This window comes from Choloepus didactylus, chromosome 4 (genome assembly GCF_015220235.1).
Source record: "Choloepus didactylus isolate mChoDid1 chromosome 4, mChoDid1.pri, whole genome shotgun sequence".
NCBI classification, from domain to species: Eukaryota; Metazoa; Chordata; class Mammalia; order Pilosa; family Megalonychidae; genus Choloepus; species Choloepus didactylus.
This window is the reverse complement of record NC_051310.1, coordinates 119,004,286-119,030,270: the sequence shown is the minus strand read 5'-3', so window position 1 is coordinate 119,030,270 and position 25,985 is coordinate 119,004,286. Positions and strand designations below refer to the sequence as shown.

The following is a 25,985-nucleotide window of genomic DNA, read 5'->3' as shown; positions in this document are numbered from 1 at the left end:
CACTCAACATTCAAATCAGATAAAATTGTAAATGAGGGAGTATACATAGAATGTAAGCCCCACCTTGGGCCCTGCTCCTCTATCAGCCTCTTGAAATAGAAAATAAAAAATGCGAACAGATGCAAGAGAAACCAACATGCCCACCCTTGCCTCAGTTGATAGTGGGGGTGTTACTATTTATTGTCTTAGCATTACTAAGACCAGAGAAGAATCTGGTTACTTCTATTGTCCCCAGTGACACTGGTGTTTGGATCTCCTCAGGGAAAAAAAGTAACAGTTTTTACAAAAAAGAAAGAATGGTGAAAGCTGACACTAGAATGAGAAAGGCTTCAGGAACTCCTTCACCTGTGTTTTATAGGCTACTGGCTCAGGTTTGGCACTTACACAGCCATGCAGACAAATAACATTGTGAAGAAAACCTGTGCTTGCAGAGGGAAAAAGAAATGCAAAAACTTGCTGCTGTTATGTTTCTATACTTGTGCTTATTGAGAATGGGAAGAAAATCACCCGCTTTTTGCATCCCTTCCGGAAACACAAATACTGCTAAAATCAAAACTGGCAATAATAATAGGGCAACTCATTACCCTCCCCTTACAGAGACCAAAGCCGTACCAATTTATTGGCACTTACGCTAACTCTGGGGTTGTGTGGCTGCTAATTACAATCTATTTTATGTAGTCTAGATTCATCCTTTTCTAATTTAGCTGACTTTCCTTTCTAGTTACTTGGACCCATATGGTAAACCATTTGCAGCTGTGTTGTACACTTCACAGTATATATTTAACCCAAGGCCAATCTAGACCAAGAAACTCCTACAGATTTAAGTCTCAGAAACCTCTTGTTAATTAAACAATACTACTACTTTTGCATGGCTTTACTCAATTTCCAGGTAGACATAAATTAAGGAAAGTAAAGCATGGTCTCCCTCAAGCCAGAGCACACAGAAGCATCTGGTTTAGGTAACATACTCGAGAAATACTGAGATCCCTTCAAACTAGAAACAGCCTTACAAGAGTGGCCTAAATTCACTTAGTGAAAATGGATCAAAGCATACTAGGTGACTGTTATCCACAGAAGGCAAATTCCAGAACCGTCCTTTGCTACTGCATCACTACCCCTTTTCCATCCACAGGTCCCCCCTCACCTGAACTTACCTGTGTGCTCTGGTATCTGTGTACCCTTTGGTTAGTATTCAGACTAAATCTTTATGTTCTCATAGAGTCCCATGGACTTGGACATTAAAAATAGTTAATGAAATAAAGTCCTTCCCCACAAGGAGCTTACATTCTCACGACAAATCCGTACCATAAGAATCTGTGCATCGGCTCAGCCTGCAGGGTGGGTGGGAAATGTCTGGATGTTAGAAGCGAGAAGCAAAGGGGCAGTGCCCTCCTGGAAAAGCACAAGTAGAGGCTGGTTCTGTTTGGGACACTGGATGCAGCCTGGAGATGAGGCTAGAATTCGCATCTACAAAGGGATGAGGCAGGAAAGCCTAGCAGCCCAGGTGTGAGATGGGGAGAGCTGCTTTAGGGATCTTCTGACTAGTAAAGGCAGAACCAGCCCAGAGATCTCCACCCAGCTCTGCCCTCCTAACAAGCCTCCCCACCCCAGGCCTGCTCCGGATTAACAGCAGTTGATGGACCCTCTACTGCAAGCTTTCTCCCAGCTCTCCTGAGAGTACCTGAACAGCAGGGAAGTAGACGGTCTGCCCATGGGACGGAGCCCTAATGCCCCAGTGCGCTCTGCACCTGATGTGCCCACACCAGGGCTACCCTTATCTAGGAGAAAAGGAGGCCCAGATAGTATCTTGTCACAATCCTTTGGCTTTGATTCTATCAACATTTGAGGTTTATACTTTGTTATGTCAAGGAAAAGGCCAACTATTTAGGATTGTGTCATTGTTTCTAAGTGTTCCAGATGGGAATGGGATTAAGGTGTGGCATAAATTTCTTAATTACAGGTAAGGTAGAAGGCATTCTAAAAAGGAAGGTAAAATCTTAACTAGCTCATTTTCTTTAAATGGTGTCAGTTATCTGAAAAAAGATTAACGAGGTCAAAGAAAGGAACCAGAAAGCTGTCATCTTTTCCAACTAATGATTTCTTTTTGTCTTTAAGTTTATTGCTTTCCATTATGAAAGTAATACACATCATCATAGGAAATTTGGGGAATAAAAAAATATAAAATATGCCAAAAGATTAAGAAAGGAAAGGAAACCATTATCCACAAGTCCATTTAATAATCAGTTAATAAAGCCATTTCTTTCTTTTTGATGTAAACAAATCGTCATTGTGATCGTACTGTATGTTACTTTATACTCATTTTACCACACAACTGATGGATTGAAGGTGAATGGATGTGAAAATGAGTTGAATTCTAGACTAGCAGGCTGCAAACTACACCCCTCAGACCAAATCTAGCCAGCTGCCTGTTTCTGTAAATAGTCGTACTGGAACAAAGCCGCACCCATTTTATTCAGTTACATTGCCAGTGGCTGCCTTCCTGCAACAATGGCACAGCTATATTGTTTCTTACAAGGAGACCAAATGGCAGAGCCTAAAATATTTAAGTTCTGGTCCTTTATGTAAAAAGTTTGCTGACCTCAATTCCAGACAATAGCAGTATAGGTTCAGAATTTTTTGTTGTTGTTACAAAAAGCAAAATTAATTAATATAATCTTAAAATCTTAGAACTAGACTGAACTGTGTCCTAGGAGTTTTATCCAAAAGCACAATCTTCCGGTTTTGATTACGTAAAGATAAACATATTACAAAATGTTCAGTTAAACTTGAAGCTGGAATGATGTCTCCCACAGAAACAATAGCCTCAGAAACTTGATAAACAAGTATAACTCTTTGAGTTAACTCTTTCGGAATAAACTCTGATTTATTCTTTCATTTTTTCTCTCCTGTGACAGGCATGGTATGGACATGACACATGTTCTCATAGAGAAAAGGTAACTTTTTTTTTTTAACTTTTATTGTGATAACAAAGATACAACACAACTTGCCCTATTTCAATCACTCACAAGTGTACAATTAAGTGGCGTTAATTGCATTCACAATCTTGGGCTACCATCACCACCATCTATTACCAAAACTCTTCCATCACCCCAAAACAAAACTCTGTACCCATTAAGCAAAAACTGCCCATTCCCCACCCTCTGGTTTATTCTTATATCTCCAACTACTAACAACCTCAAAGCATTAATCAGGGTAGCAAAGACCCCCTCATGCAAATTATTAAGCTGCCCTGTTTCTAAAAGATAGAACCACATTCTGGAAAATAACCTTGTAAATATATAACTTTTTTCTTATTGTAAAAGTATACATGCTTATAAGTAGAAATTTGAAAAATAGAGAATAGTCCAAAAGAGAAAATAAAAATTCCCCCTAATCCTATCCCCAAAAGAAACTGCTGTTAACTTATATTTCCTCCAGAGTTCTCTTCTATGTGCTTTTTTAAAACACAGCTAACATCTTTAAGATAATAAGAGTTATCTAATTTATAGGCCCACTCTAAGGGTGAAATGTGATAACTTATATAAAGGATTTAGAATAAGATTTGGTACTCAGCAAGTACTTAATAAATGTAGTACTAGAGTATGTATACATACATTAAACACCCTCATTTGTTACCTAGTATTTTAACATACTTACTCTCCATGTTATTACAGACTGTTCTACTGCTAATGGGTACGGGTTTCTTTTTGGAGTGATAAAAAGGTTCTACAATTGTGGTGATGGCTGCACAACTCTGTGAATACACTAAAAACCACCGAATTGTATACCTTAAATAGGTGAATTGTATGGAATATGAATTATATCTCAATAAAGCCAATAAAAAGATTTTAAAATGTTGATAAAGTTTATTTTTCATGTCTATCCAACAGACATTCTACAGATATTCTATTTAATAGAAACAGAGTTACCATAATTTACTTCATCATTCCCCAGCTCTAAGATCTATCTCAGTCTTCGCTACCAAAACCAAAGCTGATGAAATGAACATCTTTGGTATGCCACTTTGTATGGATTATATATTCTTTCCTCACAATAGTTTCCTAGAAGGATATAAGGTTTTAAATATACTGGCAATCTAGAAATGATTTTAAAGGACCAATGGACTTAACTCAAGAAAATTTAGTCACTCTCTAAAATCACTAGGCATCAATAAATAAATGAATCTTAAAAAAAAAAGGGGGGTCCTAAGTGGAACTCAGTGGACATCAAGTCTAGAAGAACCAGAGAAGACAGAGTACCTTTATCTAAAGATGGAACACAATTGCACAATGTATCAGATATCAGTAGGATCATGGTGAGAAAATGTTTTCATGCTGAAAATAACTAAAGGCAAACAAAAAAAGTCCAGTCCTACCAGGTGGGACACACAACACTGGCTTCCAAAGGCAGGTGCTTCTGAAGGCAGGCCCGTGGCTGCCCAATTCCCACTAAGGCCAGGAGACCTGGGCACGCTCCTCCTAAACCATGTCACCCATAAACTGGGGTTACAACACTACTTCAGAGGGTTAACGTGAAGTTTACCTAAGACAAACTGTTCCTTAAGTGCTTGCTGCAATGAGCACTTGAGAAACAGTTGCCACAATAACGATGATGATGTCAGCTTCTTCAGACCAAACAGGAGTGCAGGAATCCAAATCTTAGCCCTCCAGACATTTCTGCTTGGAAACGACAGCAATGTTCTACTAACTCAGAAAGGGCCTGAAGGTATTTTTATTACCATGGGAGTTTCGGCCATGACCAGGGTTCATTTGCGCAATCTTTACATTCCAGTGCTCTGAAAGCTTTCTTATTCAGGGACAGATCAAAGAAGCCTTTGTCCCAAATTTGTAACACTATCTTTGTTAGAGGAGTTAAGCGTTGAACTTTCAAGAGTGCATTTCTGCAATGGCCTGTTGGAAAACCACAGGAATCTAGCCACATCCAAAGTGAAAAAGGGTGCTGTGGGAACCTGTGAGTGTGTAAAGGTAACACATTTTGAGCACCATCTATACACCAGAGTAGGCACTGTGCTAAGGCTTTCATAATTCACAACAACTCTGCAAGGGGGATACTTTGATTTTCCCCACTTTAGAAATGAGGACACTGAGACTTAGCAGCACTAAGCATTTTTCCAGACTCAGATAACTAATAAATGGCAGAATCAGAATTTGAACCCAGGCTCCCACGTGCTCTCGTTCACTGTGTTACACTGTGAAGTGACTGTAGTGAGACAAGTCCTCCAGATTTTGGTTTAGTTTTCTGCTTACTAACTTCCTGACTTTCCAACCTGGACTTGGAAAAGTATGGTTATTTAAAAGCACCCCCCCAAAAAAAAACAAAAAACAAAAAACCTTTTAACTGTCTAATTTGAACCCTTCATTTTCCCTCCTTCCGCTGTTCAGCAGCCATTCTGGGGCAGCCCACGGGGACCAGATGGATTGCAAGGCTGCTCTGAGGCAGAGGATATCAGCCGTTACGACCCGTTAGAACCATAGCATGCAAAGGGATCTTTCTACTTGCCTTCCTGTCTCTGAAAACAAAGTAACTCTGTATCTCCAAGGGTTTTAGGAAAGGTGACCATGTAATTTACCCTCCAAAATAAAACAGTTCTAGGGGAGAGGGGGAACTATTTGTAAATGTGCCAAGGATAACCCAGGACATACAGTCACCTGAGTTTCAGGGTCCCAGATCATCCTGGTTGGGGTTTCCCATCTTTCACAGAACTGAATGTGAACTCTACAACTTCAAACACACTCAGAAAAAAAAGGAAAAAAAAAAAAAAAAAAAAAAAAAACCACACTCAGAAAAGAAAAATATTGCAGAATTCTGTGGTGGTATGAATCAGCAGCTGCTGTTGGATGCTGGGTCACATCTGCGTCTCAATCTAGCTTCACAGTGAAAGGAAGTACTCTGTCCAAAAAGCGGGTAGGGGGGAAAAGTGGTGAATCATAAGAGTTCCAGGGAATCAGGGGATGGGGTGGCTCCAAAGATACATGCTTCATTAACATAAGCCAAAAATGTCTGATACATTTACTTTTGTAGATACAGCAAATGGCACAACGATCCAAGCAACTTCTTGCTCAATTCTGACCAATTACTTTATTTGCTTTATTTGAAAACGGAGGCTTTTATGCCTCCTGGTCCTCTCTTACTTATTGTGGAACTCGAAGAACTACACTTGTTCAGACAGCTCTTCTAATTTGAGCCCCAAGGCTAAGGAGTAGCATAACTTTAAGTTAAAAAAAAAAAAAAGTCTGAATTTTTCAATCATTAGATCAATCTAAGAGCAAAGTAGTAAAATTTTCCCAGCATTTTTTTCAAACAATTGTACGGAAATTTCAGGATATTAAGAAAGAGGAAGTCCCTTAGGGATCACCATGACCAACTTCTTCCTTATATACGAGGGACTGGGGCTTCCAAGGGAATAGCGGAGCCCAAAGCACACACCCATGGGATCAGACCTCCTGACTCTTAGCCTAGGCCTGTTTCCAGTTGACTGAACTATTTGGTTAAAATACCTTCTCATGCTTTAGATCTTCTCTTACAAGAGAGAAAGGAGGGAGGGGTTAGGAAAGGGGGTCAGGGAGGGAGGGAAGGAGAGGGAAAGGGGGAGGGAAGTAGTGAGGAGATACGGAATAGGGTAGATCTGGATCCGCTCAATTAAAGCTCAATGACAATTTCAAATGACCAATATATGGAGATCTGACCCTGATAAGAGGACAAACGCATCGCCTACCTTTGGTCTTGATGGCCGTTTCAATGTTCAGAGCATCCCGTTCAGCATCAAAGTTGGTGTACGCTTTGACCGACCCATATGCACTTGGGGGTGTAGAGTGCTAAGGTTAAAAGACAAGCATACACAACACACATTTAAAGTCCTCTTGTTGAAAAAAACAATTCCTAAAATAAGTTTTTTTCTATAGTTTCTTTGGACAATTGAAATAATTCTTATACTAGGTAACTAGGTAAGGATTAACGTGCCATCACACATAAGGGTAGGAAATTTCATTTTTTATTAGAATTCTTATTCTTCAAGGGCTCAGCTAGTTTAGGATATACTATATATATTTCCACTTTTTATTTTACTTTTAGTGAAAGCTCAAAAGCAAACAATGAAAAGCTGGGGACCCGAAACTCATTTATTTGGGTAGGCTTTGAAGACTGGTAACCTGGGATGGTAACAATTTGAAACAAGCTGAAAATGTGGCAATGCCTGAATGACAAGTGTGTTTAACTAAGCTTTTGCCACAGCACATGAATTTCCGCTAGGCCTATATTCGCTGAGCTCGTGGTTCTTTACAAAGCAGATGTAAAAGGTCTGACTACCTAGATAAGCGAGGAGAAGCATCTTCCGCTACTCCTCTACTTTGGCCACCGCTGTGGCACCCAGGTGGTTTGGCCTGACAGCCACATCCTCTTATTATTTGCTAACTTCCTTCCTCCCCCTCTCCCCTCTGCACCTTCCCCTCTGCCTTCTTTAACACTACCCCCTCTACCTACCACTCTTCCTACTATTTTTTGTCTTATTGCCTTTGAAACCATACCCTCTTCCTTTTCCAATGCTTTTCAAATTCCATTAGCCTTCCTGATCTGAAGGTCAGGAATTCTCCCAGCCCACCCCAGAAAGAAGTAAGGATAATGGTGTGCTTTTACATCAGTTCTTCTTTCCAAAGTGCAAGTTTCCCTACTTTTTTGAAATTCTCCTGCAGCTTCCCCTCTTCCCTGTCACTCCAGCCCCCAAAGCAAAGGGCAGACAAAAAAGATAGACAGTGTGGGTTGGGGCGGGTGATGGGTCATCTACCACTGTCCCACCTTCAACATCGATGCTCCCATCCTGAAATGCCCACATCACCTGTGCACGTGCACACGCGCACACACACACACACCCCAGTATATAATTCAGATCTGTAATGGGGTGACTTTGCCTTGGCTCTGTTAAAGTCAGGAGACGAAGGTACCCTGACTTACCTCTCCAACCACAGGCATGAAGGCACAAGCCCCCCAGCACCCCACCATTTTATTTTATTAGCAGTGAGGCTGTACAGGCAAGCATCTAAGATGCCATCCTCTCAAATGTCTCCCAGGACATGCCAGAAATCAAAGTTCAGGACTAGATGAAATGTTTCAAAATGTACTTGTGAGATCCATCTTGGCCAAAATAGTAAATTCAGTTAATATTTATAACTCTGAAACACAAATGGATTATCAAAGTATGTTCCATCTCATTTCACCACTTAAATTTTGCAGTCAGGTTAACTCAAGGGAAGGAGAACACAGTAAGTTCAGGAAAATTTAAGGGTAATGTGCTAATTTGAAATGCTTACAGCATTTGCTATGGTGACTACAAAATGTGGATACAAATCTAAGGAAAAATATTTTCCCACATATTCACAGTGCCATCAATTATTTACAAAGGCAGACAGTCTGGGCATGGGCTCTATCACATATGGTTTCATTTACCAGGCGATATGCCACCATATTCCAAAAACAGTGAGTGGGGAAAAGTTTTGTGTAAATTTATATTACCTCTGGAAACAAAATTAAATGAATCTATTATCCATAAAATGTGCTTGTCTGAAAATGAAATTATTGAGGCAAAAGTGACCTTTTCATCCTTTAAAATATTGGGGAATATGTGACATTTTCTAATTGAGTCCCATCTCTCCAAGCAGAGAAATACATCACATCAGAGTAGATTAAATTCAAAGGCTATGAGAAAAGTTCTCTCATGAAACATGATACTAATGGATTCTGATTCTAATGAATCAAATCAATTAAAAAAAAAGTGGCACCTGGACTTGTCTGGACTCAACATGCAGCTTGTACCATTGCCAACAACAGTACACACACCTTCCAAGAAGAGGCTTGTTTCACACAAACTGTGCTTCCTACACACCCCATCCAGACCGAACATTTTGATGGCAAGGCCATAGACAATACAGAGGGTTCTGTACCATGTAACAGAAGATGCTGTCAACTCGTTGAGTACTTCTTTGCATTTTAATTTCAATGAAAGCATATTTTGAAACATCATGCAGGATATGGTTACAAACCAGCATCACCACTGAGTTTCTGTAAAACCTTTTTCTACCAAGATGACTCGAAGATGTATAGTATTATTAGCTATCTTATGTATTCATAGTTTATATCCCACTTAATTGTGAAAGTATAATTTCATACATAGCTTTTAATTTTTTTAATTTAAAAAGAAAAAAGCAAATGCATTAGAATTTCCAGATTCACTTATTTCCCATGAATGACAATTAAGTTTATTCTGAGCTCCCTGATAGCCAAAGCAAAAAAGGAAACATGATGAATTATAATACTTACATTATTTAGTTTAAAAATATAAATACAAAATCCTAGCTCTTTTGGAGAAAAGCTTTCCCAGGTAATAAATTTTAAAACAAACAAACAAAAACAATGTATAGGTCCTTGCCTAGAATAATTTCCTGAAAACTGTAAGAAGTCCAGAAAGGCTCAGGATCATTTTCAATATGGTTGCAGCTTCGGCCAGCCATTAATAAAATTGAGGGACATGACATTAAAAGTACTATCACAATAATTATTTTCATTGACATGTGAAGTTCAGCAGAATAAAATTCTAGCCATCCTGATGTCACTGACTCTTTGCAATTTTAATGTGATGGCAAAAAAAAGTGAAATGCCATAAAATTTCTTTCAAATTGAACTGCTAGGAACAGTTAGAGCAATGGAGATGAGTGGGGAACCAAATAATGATTGTCTGAATTTGTCCCTGTTTTCCTTAGATGTACCAGGAAAGAGAGTAGCACAGTTATCTAAAGAGATGTCTAGCTCACAAAAATTATGCAAAATGAAAATGATATACTTACATCACCCTCCAAGCTGAGCTTGCACAGAATTTCATGAACGGTAGACATTTTGAAAGAAGCTGGAAAAAAAGTACAACAAAAAGTCTTTACCAAGAGGTTCTCCTTTTCCCTGAAGTGGAGTAATTCATTATACTAATTTCTACTTCTTGGTCCATTTCATCTGAGGATATTAGAGTAATTTTTACAAATAGATGCAATTCCCATCTTATGATTAGGAAAATTAAAGCTTGGAGAGTTTGCCTTAGGTTTGGGAAAGACTACTAAACTTTCTTTGGTTTAAACAGAACCTGGGGAGATTGAGTTGTGAAAGCAAAAACAAAGTAGTCCCCAAGGCTAATGAAGCTTGTTCAAACAGGCCCAAACTGAGTGTACCACTTCTCAAAGTAATAAGCTTCTCAAGCCAGCCACTACTTCTGTATTTCTCATAAGAAATTTAACATCTTGGAAAGGGCCTTAAAACTACGGGTGTGAACTGAAATCAATAGCATTTCACGCTGTCCCATTCCTAAATGGAATCCTTTATTCTTAATTATTTTTCTTAACCCAAGGATGCTTAGAAAACATTGAACTGTTTATGAGAATGACAATGGATGGATTTTCTGACTTTAACTCATTCCATAAAGGACTGAACTGCTTGGATTTCAGATTTAAAATGGCCGAATTGAAGTCATCTTCTTCCAGATAACAGACTTAACTGGGCAGTGACACTGAAGCCCGATGAACTGGCTTCCCAGCTTTGCAATCATACAGTTTTCAGAACTGATACACCCAACCTTTGCCAATAAGTAGTACTCAATTGGCAATAATTTAATTTCAACTGAGAAAGTCAGGTCATTCGACATAATCTGAACTGCAATAACTAGCTTTGGTCTCTTTTTGCTCAACATACTTTGATCAAGAAAATTGTGCACATGCAAATTCAGCTTTCTGTTCTCTTCAAACAGTTTGCTTAGTCTAAATATTTTCACAAAACTTTTGGAAAGAGTATTTAACATAGACATTTGCTAAGTTATTGGAAAGCTCTAAACTAAGCAGATTCCAGGCCCTATGTGGGGTGGGAGGTAGGAGGGAATGTAAGAGGAGAGAATTTGATTTTATGTGTGGTTAAAGATATAACTCTGCAAGATTTTCAACCAGAGCTCTCTCCTAGACCACTCCTCTCCTTTCTTGATGCTCACAGAAGCTTTGGAAGCATGTTAAGAAGGAAGTCAGTCACAGTTATTTCAATTTCTCTCACTCCCACAACTCTGAGACCCTCCCTATGTCCTGCCACTGGGACATAATTCTGCTTTGTGAAAAGTCTTGCTCTGTAGCCCCCAGCTACATGTGATCATGGAGTGCTTGAAATGGGGCTAGTCCGAACTGAGATGTAAGTATAAAATAGACACAGGATTTTGTAAAATCTGTCATTAATAATTTTTATATTGATTACACATTGTACTTATGACATTTGGTATATACCAAGTTAAGTAAAATATAATTAATTAATTTTGCCTGCTTCTTTTAATTTTAATATGGCTATGAGAAAATTTTCTACTGCTTTTGCAGCTCACATTCTGTTTCTATTGGGTAGTGTTTGTCTAGAGGACTGCATGGTGCCATATTTCTCTCCTGGTTCAAAACCTCTGTACAGGCTGATCAGTCCAAGTCTAAGTTTGAGATTTCTTGTCAAGACAGACAAGTTTGAGTCTGCCATAACAGCAAGAATCCTCCAAATTCAACTTGGTCCAAGAAACATCCCCAAGGGTCTTGTCAAAGACAAGACGAAAGCAGAGGTGAGCTTCCTAGGACATCTAACCACCAAACCCCAGCCTTGACTCTCACCCCTGGGACTTGATCAGACTGGAGTAGGTCTGGAGTAAGGGGTAAACCGCTGTCATCTGCCTTGCAGAATTCTAGTGCCTATTGCAAACATAGTTGTCTCCACTTACAAGAAAGAGGAATTAAATTCCACTTATTGGTTCTGATGTTTAGGAAAACTCTACTACAGCAGCACAGTACGTTTTTATTGTGTTCTTCTTCTATGTTGTCTTTCTAACTCTTGAGCACTGACTTAGGAGACAGCTGGCTAGACGTGTCCCACTGGGACCACGCAGTCCTGTACAGATCAAAGACAATCTGATACTTCTTGACACTCTCTATTCACATTTATTGTTCTCCTACAGCTATAACACATCGAAGAAGAGACTGAAAACAGGGATTTGTAAAAGCCCCACAAATCTTTCTTTCCCTTTCAACCTCCACAATTGTGTCACTCTTTTATCAAAGCAGTGGTATGTGCCACCATCACCAAAATCTACTTCATCATGTCAAAAGAGTTCAAAGTCCACCCTTTAACGGCTCCTTCTTACCCCAGCAGAGTCCTGCCTTCAGAGGTTGGCATTGGAAGCCAGCCCCACCTCCCTCTTTCTACTCCCCAGCAAAGGCAAACTCAAGTCAAATGTTTACCTTGCCTCTCCCCAAACACACCACACTCCTTTAATCCACAGCTTCTGGGTTCATATTTCCCCCATCTCCTTACCCTCACCCTCTTTTCAAGTCACCACTACATTGGCTCCTGCTCCAATGGGGTCACTGCAGACCCCATTCCACAATGTACTCTGTCACCTTTCAAAGCCAAGAACACTTCCCAATACCAGTACATTCATTCATTCAGCAAAAGTCTACTGAGTGCCCGCCATATGTCAAGCATCACATGGCAAACGCGTAAATACAACTCAAGGCAGTTGGGGGTAGGTTATACCTTGTCTCCCCTATGGAATCCCACTTCCCCCAAAGATCTAAGAATATTTTCCACACCTTAGGGGCTAAATAAACTTGTGGAGGTGGGGTGGGGAATGAGCTTCTATTTTGCATAATTAACCTTTTAATTTATTATATTTATAATTATTCTGCAGAAAAAGCAAAAATGGCACAATAACCAAAAATTGCAATAACCACAAAGCACTATCCATGAGGCTTGTTATCACTCCATAAAAGTGTCTTTTGAAACATATACACATTCCTATTTCATGCAAGTTTAATGGAAAGCACACTTTCACCTTGGAAAGAAAATATGGCCTTCATTTCTTCACTCTATCAAATCCCATGGCAATGCAATCATTTTGCATAAGACTGATTAGTCGCTAAGAGAAATATTGGCTTTGCTGCACATAACGCTGGTTAAAACATTAGTTTAATACAGTCCATTTGACTAATGAGAATGCATCAGTGTGCTGCTACCCTTGAAAGCAGAAAAAAGAAAGTCTTGGCAGTGCTTCTGCGGATTACAGACACTGGTAATGTTCAAGCAATCCATCAACAAAACCATAACAAGCACACGGGCCACACACCGTTGAGGGCTGTGAGAGACACACAAAAGGATGAAACACAGACTCCCACCCCCACAGGACTGTGGAGCTCTCTTTTCCCTTCTTAGCACCTGAGACCTAGCAGGGTGGACGGACTGGTCCAGGGTAACTCAGCTAAAGAGTAGCAGAGGCAGGGCGAGGTTCCAGCTTCCTTACTCCTGGGTCGTTGCCCTTCCAACCTCACCATAGTGGTTCTTCATTCCAAGAGAATAACACATAGAAAGATATAAGCACAAGTGAGACCAGCTAAGGGCTCGACGGTGAGGTGTTAGTGACCAGTCTGAGAAGAGCGAGTCGCCATGGGAGGGTCCAGCCAGAGAAACACGGGAAGGCCTGGGACGTGGCAAGGGGGAGAATATTCCAGGTGGCAGGGAGGTCAGAGGAGAGGTGTGGAAATGAGCTGTGAGCCATGTCCAGTGTGACACCCTGTGGGGAGCCTAACATATAAGGTTCTGAATGGTGCAAAACTAAGCTTGGATTGGGAGATACTGAAGAGCCTGAAAGGAAAGTCATGTGGACCCAATGCCTACATTTATCTATTCACCAAAACATTTGTTCTGGTGGCTGAATTTTCTTATGGAAAACAAATTCTCACCTTTTGTGAGAATGAGAATACAAATTAAATCTACCTGCCATATGAGACAATTCCACCTCTACCAATTCCTCAGCACAAAGTAAAATTCACAAACACCCAAGAGGCAGAGCCACCACTTCCTTCTGGCAACTTCTCTACGGAACACAAAGATGTCAGTCTGCATCATTCCTTCCAATATCTCAGCGTCACCCAGCTTGCCAACTGGTTTCAACTTGCAAACAAGAAAAAGAAAATCAGCAAATTCAATCTGTTGATGAGTACCTCTACACATGAGTGTCTTCCATTCCCAGGGAAGGGCTGGGTGACTAGAAAACAATGTTAAAATGGCCCTTCTTCAGGGAAAGTTTTTCATTTAAGAAAATAAACTGGAGAGGTACAGTAAGACTTATGGAAAAAGCCACACCCATATATCAAACTGGTTTGAAATAACTCACCACTGGGGTGAGAAAAGTCTTGCTAGGCTCCACCTAATGAAAGGAACAGAATGGTTTCCTCTGGCCTTGAACACAGTAATAAATTAGACTGTTAATTGCCTAATTAGAAAGTTCTCAGAATGCAAAACCAGACTAATGAAATCTGTGCAATTGTTGGAAATAAGTCATTTACACTTAAAGATTCTCTTTAAGAGTTTGTCCTTTTTAAAAAGCCCTACAGATTTTATTGTAGACTATTTTATCATTTCACTCCAAAAGCATAGAACACAAAGTACAAGTGAGGCAGCTTTAACCTGTTCCAACAAAATAGAAAGTAAAACAAAGTTTGCAAAATAGTTGAAACAAACAAACAAAAAAGTAAACCTAAAAGTCAACACTTCAAATAGTAAAAACAAGTTTGCTCATACTGAATTAAAAAGAACCATCTCCAGTAAACCCAAATATTAATTCCAACAAACAAACAAAAACTTGTGGCAACAGGACTGGTCTGTACAGTCAAATCTGAATATAATCCAGCAGTTTTGTGGACACTCTATCTTACAGTTTAAACGTGGAGTGTTGATGCATAACCACAAAACAAATCCCTAGCAACCATGATGAATCAATCAGGGACTGGATGAAACGGATGATTTTAAAGCAAAAATGGGTGGGGGTGGGAGCGAGAAGGTTGAGTTTCCGTACTAAAACCCTTATTGTACCCTGTCCTAGACACTACAGACCAGAATGGAATTTTAAATGAAAGGTGGGGGGAAATGCATGTGTGTGTGTGCATGTGTGTTACAGTAATGGGGGGTTCTCCTGCTGTACTCCACCTCCCCCACCTAAGCATCTTTGTTTAACAGAACCTCCCTAAAAGCACATACTTTTTCTCCTTGGTTTTATGGTCTTCGTTAATACCTGAGTTACCTAGCCCAGAACTCCTGGAATTCTGCCCAGTAGCCTTGATCAAACTGAGCAGAACAGACTCAACAGGACTAGCTCTGGCCTGTCCCTTCTGCTGCCTGATCTGAATCAATATTTGTTTGCTATCTATAGACTCCTTTGTAGCTTCTTGCTCTCAGAGCCTCTCTCTGCCAGTTTCCTGATATCGGGTTGGAGTACACAAAAAGAAACCAGCAGGAAGAATGAGATCACTTGGCCTGAAACTCTTTCAGGGTTGAGAAATCCAGGCCTTCACCTCTACAACTCAATTTCATTGTTTTAGAGCTCATATATTGAATTTCCAACTGGGCCCCACTGCCTACAGAAAAACGTCTAAATTTAGCATTCAAGATCTTCTACACTCTGGCCTTTTTCTACCTTTCCCCCCTTAAATACCTCCTATACAGGCATATGTGTGTGTACACACACCCACACACACAAACACTCAGCACAAATCAGAATGGACTGTTAACTCTTCTCAAAGCACTTTCAGCACTGTCCTGCCACCTCCCAGCCTTGGCTCTCCATGTTCCCTGCACCAGGAATGCCAAATCATGATCAGTGGATCAGTCTTTAGGATTCAAAAATCAGTAATAAATTTTAGCCTTCCTCATGCTCCACCTCCCTGCTCAGTGCTCCTGTTGTTTTTTTATGTCTGTGAAATACTAGAGCTGAGCAGGTAAGTCCTGTTTTCTGTACTATCTGCCCACAGGGCATGCGTCTTGCTCATTTTAGTTTCTTTATAGGTCTGAGCACAGCACACAATGTGTTCATTCGCATTCTTGAGTGGTTTACACATACTGGGCCTTTCCATGTTAGAAGGTCTTTTTCTTTTTTTTTTTATTCCAACACACTCTCCTTCCTCAATTTTCTTTCTCTTCCTCGGACTGAACATTTTAAATGTGGTTTCAATTCCATAACTCAGCCTCTGTGCAAATGTTTGCCTAGCCTGGCAGATCAGTCACCCCAGGGGCAGCCTCTTTCTCATCATGGAATGTAGCCTATTCCTACCCCAAGCCCAGCACCCCACTCCGTACTGTCAGGGTTGCTAGGGTCCTAGCTGGGTCCTCAGGACAACATGGAATTGTAACCGACATCTCCTCTTAGCACTGGAGGCCAGGGAGTAGCAAGGAGGAGGATTTACAATGATCTTGGGACTCTGACTTCGTTAGATTATGAGGGTGTAGACTGGGTGTGGCCGGGAGAGAAGGGGCAATGGTTCCATGTCATAGACATTCCTGGGATTAGAATTCAGACCACTTGGGTGCCATTGAGTTGCCCTCTTGTCAGGATTGAGCTAAACTGACTTGAAAGCTTCCAAGTGTACATAAGAAGAGAGATCTGGAGGTAATCTTGGCAGATTTCACTCAAAAGCATAAGCCTGGGCATCTCCTGAATCCTACTACTGACCTGACCCCTCAACAAAGTGGTCAGAAACTACCTCTGGCAACAGGGGAAAGAAAAATATACCCGACAGTGAATGGGCAGAAAAATTTTTTTTAAAGAACTGGAATTTCCTCTGGTGTGGCCTACAACTAGAATAGGGTGTGGCCCAGGGAAAATGAGGGAAGTGGATTTCCATCTGTTAAAAAAAAAAAAAAAAAAAAGAACAACATGTCATTTCTATTTAATTCTCACAATCAAATCTGTAAGGCAGGTTAAAGTCAGTCAGGATCAGCTTTATACAATGCTTCCGGGAGGCAGTCTTAATAGTATGCTTGGGTCTGTGGCCAAGTTTGAAAAACTCATATTAATTTAGGTAAATGTCAAGTTTAAAATCTGATAACTGTCTATACAATTCACTTATTGTGTTTATTTTCTTTCTCTTCCTGCTAGATTTAAGGTCTCCAAGAGAAGGAATTATTTTTTGTCTGTTTTGTTCACTGCTATATCCCCAGTACCCGTAACTGTGAGTCACAAATAGGGGTGCTTAAAAAATATTTTGTTCAATGAATGGAGCCTGGGACTCCTTTTGTGACATGCCCACCCTCCTTTAATGAAACATGCCTCAGTGGGCCCAGAACCCTGCACAAGCAAAGAGCTAGAACAAAGGCTCATGGAAGGGTGCTAGTCCCAGACACCACGCCCATCTGGGTAGGAAGTGCCTACAGCCCTCAAAATCAATAGCAATTATAGAAGAATATCTACTTTGCCAGGAAAACTACTTAAATCAGAAATTAGCCAGGAAACTAACGGCCATGACTGCAGGCCTAATGTCAATCAATACTTTAAACACTGAAACTCCAATCCGTAATTGAGCTCCTGATCAAAGCCAGTGAGTCAGTATTTCCTGTGCATTTTCTGCAGGGAGGCAGGCCACTTTGCACTGCAGGAAATTACAAAAGCCTGGCAGTATCTAAATCATAACCTCCAACTAAAAATAAATATATATAGATGGCCACACCCTTCCACTGCAGATGTGATGGGTACTTCTGAAAAAAACCTTAACACTTTTAGGTATCAGGTATGCTTAAAGGGAGAAAACTGCTAAACTGAAATATCTTTAGCACTATTGGCCACAAGAACATTTCAAATTTGCCTCTCTGGACCTGACCTGCACCTAAATTTTCCCTTCACACTGCCTGAATATTATTATTCCTTGATTCCATAGCCTCAAATCCTATAAATTACAGATCTGTTTAGTTTTTGTTGTTTTTTAAATAATGCAACTCCTCTGGGTTACTGGGGATTTTAGGACCAGCAAACAAATGCTAATTTAATGAATACTGATTCTATCTGCTAATCTCCTGGCTGGGTATAACCACACTGAAAAGGAAAGAGGAGTGAATGCAACAGAACTGGACAAGCCTGAATGGCGTGTAACATGTTGGAAGACCGAGTCTCTAAGGAAGTGGGAGGAAGGCCAAGAGAAGAAAGAGAGGGGACCAATACATAATATTCTCATTAAAATAATTTAATCAAGGCCAGCCTTGAAACTAAGAAAAGTTCTGGAAAAACATTTCGCTGTTCATTCTTCCTACCCATATATCCTCCCTTACCCTGTTCCTCCCACCACCAAATCAGGCATGTACTATCAGCACTGAGATACAGTGCATGTTAAATAGGTTTCTCTGGGCTAGCCTGGGAACCTAAGCACATTCTTACAACATTGTTTCAGTGGGGAAGATTATTCTGCATTCAATACCACCAAACTCCAGACAGGCACAGAGACACACACTTTTCGAAAGAATCAGCAGTTGAATCAGTCTGAACTCAGAGGCCCAGGACCTGAACTCCAGGAGCTTGGTAAAATAAGCCCATGTGCATCCATGAGGCCTGGCTCTTTTACACACAGAGATTCAGCACCCCTAAGTTTAAAATGGCAAGTCTTAACCACACAATGATGAAACTATGCGTTTGTACTGGACTTGATGTATTCATTGTGCTTTCCACATTTATTGGTTTTTGAAATCTTCAATAATAACCCTGTGTGAACCGGGTAAGAATGGGTAACGTTAAACTACTCTAACAGACAAGAAACCCAAGCCCTCCCATACCAGGTACTGGGGACCCGCCTCACAAAGGTGCAAGGAGCTGGCGCCGAGCCACGCCCGTTTCTGTACCCTCAGTCCCTGACTCACTGTCGCATCATCCGAGTAACAGTCAAGCCCAGCCTCCCCACAGAATCACGGGGGGGGGGGGCACTTCCTGAGGCAAATGTGCCCAACTAGGCCGAGTGTGACTCGCAATTGAGAAAGTCTCCAGAAACACTGAAAATCAGCTGTTATCCTACAAGGTAAAAATCTAGACAAAAGAAAATGAGTTGAGGTTTTTTGGTTATTGTTGTAGTTTGGATTTTACTTGGGTGGACGGGGTGTGGCTAGCTACTTAAAACTCCCACCCCTTTCCTCTTCCACAGCTTCCCTTCTGCTGGTCGGTTCAAGCTCCACAAATGCGAGTTTGTTTCCAGTAAAGTAACTTGGAACCGCTAGGGATTACTTTCTAGATGGCGGTAGGGCTTTTGTTAAAAGTGGAGGGAAATACCGGTGGACAACTGCTCCGCACCGCCCCGCTCCCTCGGTGGCCACACCCTGCTCCGCGCCGCCCGGCGCCTCAGGAATGCGGGACATGCCTCGGCTCCCCTCCCCTGCACAGCCTCGCCCCGGCTTCCGCGAGGATTCAGAGGGATTCCCGACTCCCGACCTCTGCGCTGCACCCCCAGGCCCTGGCGCAGCTCGGCCTCCATGCCACGCAGGCCCCCTTTTGCGGACGGTTTCCCTCTCCCGGACGACCTCCTCCCGGGTCCCCGTCGCCCGAGCCTCTTTTACAAAGCCACTTCCCCCCACACCCTGCTTTTCCCGCGCCCCGCTAGCGCAGCGGCCCCGGGGCCATAGCGGGCTAGCGGGCCCGGCGCGACCGACTTACCTGGGCCGAGCGGCAAGAGCTCCAAGCGTCCCCAGATGCCAAACGGAGTCCGCTGGCCTGGGAGGGGCTTTTATACCCGCCACATCCTCACTCTGCAAGGCGAGGCCAGCCCCGCCCCGCCCCGCCCCGCCCCGCCTCCCCCTTCCCCTGCCCGCCCCCACCCCGACTCAGGGTGACTCACCGTCCCCGGCCCGCCCGCCGGCAGGGGCGGCCTCGCCCAGGAACCTTCCCCGAGCCGCGCCACGAGGGAGCGGCCCCCACGCCCACGACCCTACCTTCCATTAAAGCCCCGCCGAGACGCTCAGCGAGCTCAGGCTTCCTCTAGGCCCACTGTCGGCCTTGTTTCTTTCTCCCTTCAGGAGTGCCACGTCGAGTTCTCAGCCTGGGCTTAGTAAGTTAGCACTTAAGTAGACTCTGGGCTTAGTTAATTTACTTTTTTTTTTAAAGCGACAATGCAATGGAGAAAACAATTGTTACAAAAAAAAACATAAATCATGATTCCCTTGAACTAAGGCCGTCGGCATCCCGCTACCCATTACGGTCTGCAAACACATTAGCTTAACCTCTGACCGGCAGTTCCCGCGAGGAGCGGGAGCACCGGGAAGGCGACGGCCCTGCCTTGGAGAATGGCCCGCCCCAGCCTCCCAGCGCAGCGAGGCTCAGAGCCCAAGCCGAGAGCTCCCGGGAGGCCGAAGCCTGCAGCCAAAATCCCACCCCCGCTGTGCTGAGCTTCTCCCGGAGCCTGTGGGGGCGGGAGTCCGGATGAGGACCCAGCCCCGCACCCCCAGCGTCTGGCAGCTTTATGCATCTTTGTGGCGGGACTTTGAACCCCAAGTTCCAACAAAGGCTTTTCCTCCCTTCCTTCTTTTATTACTTCTTTTATTACTTTCTCAGCCACTTAGCTCGGTTTTGCTTAGTGTCTTGCTTTTTCTTTCCTTGCTTTGCTTCCATGAGCTGCATTGGCAACAGGTAGGCAAACAAATGTGTTCGTGTGTGACTGAGCAAACACTGTATTCAAACCTCAAACTAGCAGGACTGCTTTGCTAAGAGTTCCAAAGACTTCTCACCGCACCTTTGAATTCCCTACTTTTACACTCACTTCATACAGCTTTCTCCTAGACTTGTTCCTGTGTTTTAATCTCCCATTTTCTACATAACCATTTTTACCTTCCATTTAAGCGTCAGTTCACTCCTGGGAATCAGAATCTTAGAAAGGTCATCCAGTGCTCCTGTGGTAGAAGAGGAAGCTAAGTTCAAAAGACGGTCAGTCACATGCCAAAGTAAATTGGGCAGAGAATAAAAATATATATGCAGAGCCCCCCTGAAGAGCTAGGGAGGGGGAGGGAATGCGAAGTGTTGGACCTCCTCACCGGAATTGTTGCTGATGTTCTTACAAACGTTGAGGACGGTTTGGTATGCTGAGTCCTCTATCTTGGGGCTTGCCCTTAGGAGGTTCCTTCCTGCAAAGGAGAGGCTAAACCTTTTTATAATTGTGCCTAAGAGTCTCCCTGAGTGCCTCTTTGTCACTCAGATCTGGCCCTCTCTCTAACTAAGCCACCTTGGCAGGTGATCTCACTGCCCTCCCCCCTACATGGGAACCCAGCCGGAAAATAATAGCAGGCGTAATTCTGCCTTCCTTCTCTACTTCTTGGGGCAGGTTCTTAGTACTAATTGTGCTACAGTGGGCCCACTATGAAAGAAAATATTTCATTCAAGTCATGTGGAAGGTATAAAAGCCACCAAGTATCCAAAAGAATTTTTTTACTTATCCTGGACATCCTGCAAATCCAAATTTATATATCTGTGTAACAGTCACTGTTTGCTTCATGCTGAAGAGCTTTGCACTGATGTTATCACATTAATGAAGTTATTGGGTCATAGTTTGCTATTTCTGAGGAATGTGAGGCCAGTTCTGCCAGTATAAAATAATTTTTTAATCTCTAAGTCCAAAGAGTTTCCTTTCTTTCCTTTCTTTCTTTCTTTTTTTTCTTTTGTACCATATCAGACCTCAGATTTTGTCTGCTGTTGTGTGTATGTTCTCAAAGGGCTCAACTTTTTTTGTTATCTGCTGCACCTCAACAACTCTAATAGTGTCTCTATTAGCATCGCTAGGCATTCATAATAATGTTATAGAATGATACAAAATAATTATTCAGAGTAATAGTACAGAGCAGAGAGGAACCTTAGCAAGTTAACTTGTTCAATCTCTGATTTTCATAAGGGAAGAAACTGGAGTCCAAATAAAATCTGCCCATTCCAGAGATTAAATAATGCACCCAAGTAAGTCCTTCTATCAGTTATTTATTGCAATGTAACAAAGTACCCCCAAAACTTAGTGGCCAAAACATAAGTAATCTTTTATTTGTTCATGATTCTTCAGTTTGGGCAGGACTTAGGACAGTTTGTCTCTACTCCTTGTGGTTTTGGCTGTGGCAGCTCACCCAGGATTGGAGGATGTGAAGTGGCTTCACTCCCTTGTCTGGTGCCTCATCTGGGGTGGCTGGAATGGCTGAGGGCTGACTGGGCTTCTCTCTTGTTGTCACATACTCCAAGTCCTCTCCCTCTATGCCAACATAGTCACGGCAGCTAGCTTTCAATAAGCAAAAGTCGAAGTTGCCAGGCCTCTTAGGTCACAGGCTGTACAAAAACAAGTGATAGGCTTGATATGGCTTGCAGTTGCCCTGTTTGAATCTGTTGCTATGCTCAGATTTGTTTTTTGTTTTTTTTTCTATTTTTTAGCTCATGTTTTTATAATTATGGAAAGGAATAAACTACATGTGGACTGTGTAATGAGGAAGATTGTGCAAACCAATAAACTTTTTAAAAATTAATTTTAATTTAAAATTCCCAAATTTTCCAAACACTCCACACCTACCAAGTAACAACTCCCCCTGTGCCCTCCCCCCATCCTCTGGTAAATTCTAAGCAACTTTCTGTCTACAAATTTGTTATCTTTAGATATTTCATATAAGTAAAATCATACAATATTTATCCTTATGTGCCTTGCTTACTTCACTCAGCATAATGTTTTCAAAGTTCATCCATGTTGCAGCATGTCTCAGAACTCCATTCTTTCTCATGACCAAATAATACTCCATTGTATGTATGTGCCACATTTTGTTTGTCCATTCATCTGTTGATGAACCGTTGGGTTGCTTTCACCTTTTGGCTATTGTGAATGCTGCTATGAACATTAATGTACAAGTTCCTATTTGAATCACAGTTTTCAATTCCTTTGTGTATCTAGGAGTAGAATTTTCAGATCATATGGCAATTCTATATTTAACTTTTTGAGAAATGATTATGCTGCTTTTGACAGTGGCTGTACCATTTTTTATTCCTACCAACAATGCACAAGGGTTCCAGTTTTTCTGCATCCTCTCCAACATGTGTTATTTTCCATTTAAAAAAATTAATATCCATCCTTGTAGTTTTGAAGTGGTACCTTACTGTGTCTTTGATTGCATTACACTAATAGCTAATGATGTTGAGCATCTTTTCATGTGTTTATTGGCCATTTATATATCCTCTTTTGAAAAATGTCTCTTCAAGTTCTTCACCCATTTTTAAATTAGGTTGCTTGCCCTTTTGATTGTTGAGGCATAAGAGTCTTTATATATACTGGATATTAAGCCCTTTTCCTGTATATAGTTTGCAGCTATTTTCTCCCATTCTGTAAGTTGTCTTTTCACTCTCTTTATAATATCTTTTGATATGCAAAAGTTTTTAATTTTAATGAAGAAGAATTTATTGTTTCTTTTGTTGCTCATGCTTTTGGTGTCATATCTAAGAATCCATTACCAAATTCAAGATTTGACCCTAGGTTATTTTCTAAGAGTTTTATGATTTTATCTCTTATATTTAGGTCATTGATCCATTTTGAGTACATTTTTGAAGACAGTATGAGGTAGGAGTCCCACTCATTCTTTTGCATATGGATAACCAGTTTTTTCCAACATTATTTGTTGAAGAGACTATTCTTTCCCCATTGCATGAACTTGGCACCCTTGTTGAAAATCAATTGGCCACAGATATGTGGGTCTATATCTGGACTTTCAAATCTATTCCATTGATCTATACAACTACCTCTTGCCAATACCACATACTTTTAATTACTGCGGCTTTGTAGTAAGTTGAATTTGGGTAGTGTGAGTCCTCCAACTTTGTCTTTTTTAAAAATTGTTTTGGCTGAGAGTGAATCACCAAGATGGTAGAGTTATGTGTTCCAATGTGGACTGGAACAGAAGCTTTAAACAACAAGCAAAAATGAGTAGAACCTTCAAGTTCTCTGAAAACAGTTAAAGGGTTTCAGTGACAGGGCAAGTGCCAAATCAAGGAAAAGGCAACTTAAAAATTATAGGACAACCTTAAGTTGCCCTTGATGGCCCTTTTCCCAGCCACTTCCTGGCTAGGGGCAGAGCAAGCTCATTCCCCAGCACAAGTCCTTTGGTCCCAGTGCCAGAGGAAACAAAGTAACCCTGTGCATATTCTAGAGTGGATTCATGTCTGTGCCAGTCTGTCTGGTATAAGCATGAAGGACTGATCCGGGGCACACATTGCAGGCTCACTGTTCCAGAACTTGCCCTGTATGTAGAGATGACTCACAGGGCAGCTAGAATGATGTAGGAGAACAATCAAATAGTAGCTGCCTGTGGAAAAGGATTGCTGGGTTTGGGACGTGCAGTGTAGCACTCAGGACTGGAGGTAAAGATATTTCCTAGAGGGAAAGGGACATTGAGATCCAGGTAAGGGGGAAACTGAGGGCCATGTGCTCATGCCCAGGACATGCCACATGCTCAGAAAGGACCAAGGAAGAGCTTATGCTTTCATGTTGGGATATTCTCTAAACTCATTGTTAGGCAGGCTAAGCTCTGAAGGAGAGCACTTGCACATGATAACCTCACAGAATTGTAAAGTTGTTTTCTTCTTTTACTTTCGTTTTTTGTTAGCTGTGGCATTCAAGGAAATCTATGCCATTACATTAGCTCAAAACAAGCTCAAGGAACTGATGCCCAGTGACTAAATTCAAGAGATAATGCAATACAACATGAAGTGCCCAGTGTACAACAGAAGATTACAAGGCATACAAATAAACAGGAAATGATGGCCAATGCTAAGGAGCAAGATGAAGCATTAGAAACCATCAATGAGGAAAACCAGACCTTAATCATGCCAAAGGCTTTTAAAAAAATTGTCCTAAAAATCCTCAACGAGCTCAAAGAAAACACAAAGAACTAAAGGAAGTCAAGAAAATAATAGATGTATAAAAAGTGAATATCAATAAAGAGAGAAATAATGAAAAATAACCAAACAGAGATGAAGGCCACAGTAAGAGAAATTAAAAATTACCTAGAGGGGTTCAACAGGAGATTGGAGATGGCAGAAGAAAGAACCAGTGAATTTGAAAATAAGACAATTGAAATCATTCAGTCTGCGGAGGAGAAAGAAAAAAGAATGAAGAAAAGTAAACAGAGCCTGTGGAACCTGTGGGACACCATCAAGTATATAAACACATGTATTGTGGGATCTGAAAAGAGAAGAAAGAGAGAAAGGGGACGAGAAAATACTCAAAGAAATAATGGTTAAAAATTTCCCAGATTTAATTGGATACATGAACATACATCCAAAAAGCTCCCAAATTCCAAACAGGATAAATCCAGATAGACTCACACAGATATATTATAATCAAATTGTTGAATGTTGAGGCTAAATAGGGAATCCTGAGACAGTGATGTCATCAACATGGTGACGTAAACACCTACTGAAAAACTTCTCTCCAGAGATTCAATAAAAAAAAAACAGGACAATTCTGAATTGTTTGAAGCTCTGGAAGAGGATATAGACTGGACAAGGACCTTGTAAATGCCAAATTGAAGAAAGAGAAGAAATATCAGGTAGGAATCTTCCATCCCAGACCAGCTGGTCCTCTTCCCTCCCCCTCACTCAGTCAGAGTGTGGGAATGGCACAGAATCAGCAGACAGGACCCCTCTCACCATGAACATGGACTACAAAATCTTTCATAGCAGTGAGACATACCCCCACTGTTTGAAGACCTGGAGGACAGGGGAGGACATTTCAAGGCACAGGTCAGTGAGGGACAAAGAGACTGAGAAAACATGGACAGACACTGTGTTTCCAGCCCTGGGTCTGAAAGCCCTTACTGCAACCTTGAGGGAAGCAGCAGACAGCAGCCATTTCCTTGCCCAGCAAACTAGGTCAGCTGAGGGAATACTTTGCCACAGGTGGAGCCCCACATTGAGCCAGATTTTGACTGGCAAAATGAGGGCATGGGAATCCTGCAGTTTCAGCTCACTTGTGTAGATGCAGCCTGTACTCGGAGGCAAAGCAGCTTCTGAGATCAGTTAAGTTATTGAAAAGCACCATCTGCTGGATAGTCCAGAAGGTGCAAGGGAATTGAAAAACTTTTTAAAAGATGCTCCAGACGCTTTCTTAAGATCACAAGAG

The 25,985-nt window shown here is 41.5% G+C and overlaps 1 protein-coding gene across 1 annotated transcript in view; it reads right to left on the bottom strand.

The window, feature by feature from the left end:
• ANXA2 (annexin A2) overlaps nt 1-19,621 on the bottom strand; it is a 42,907-nt gene extending 23,286 nt beyond the window's left edge. The window contains exons 1-3 of the mRNA XM_037833811.1: nt 19,520-19,621; nt 9,855-9,913; nt 6,737-6,836 (exon numbers count right to left, since the gene is read on the bottom strand). Of these exons, the coding sequence (XP_037689739.1) occupies nt 6,737-6,836; nt 9,855-9,902 (148 nt within the window). The 5' untranslated portion in view covers nt 9,903-9,913; nt 19,520-19,621. The remainder of the gene's footprint in view (nt 1-6,736; nt 6,837-9,854; nt 9,914-19,519) is intronic.
• Nucleotides 19,622-25,985: the final 6,364 nt, after the last annotated feature.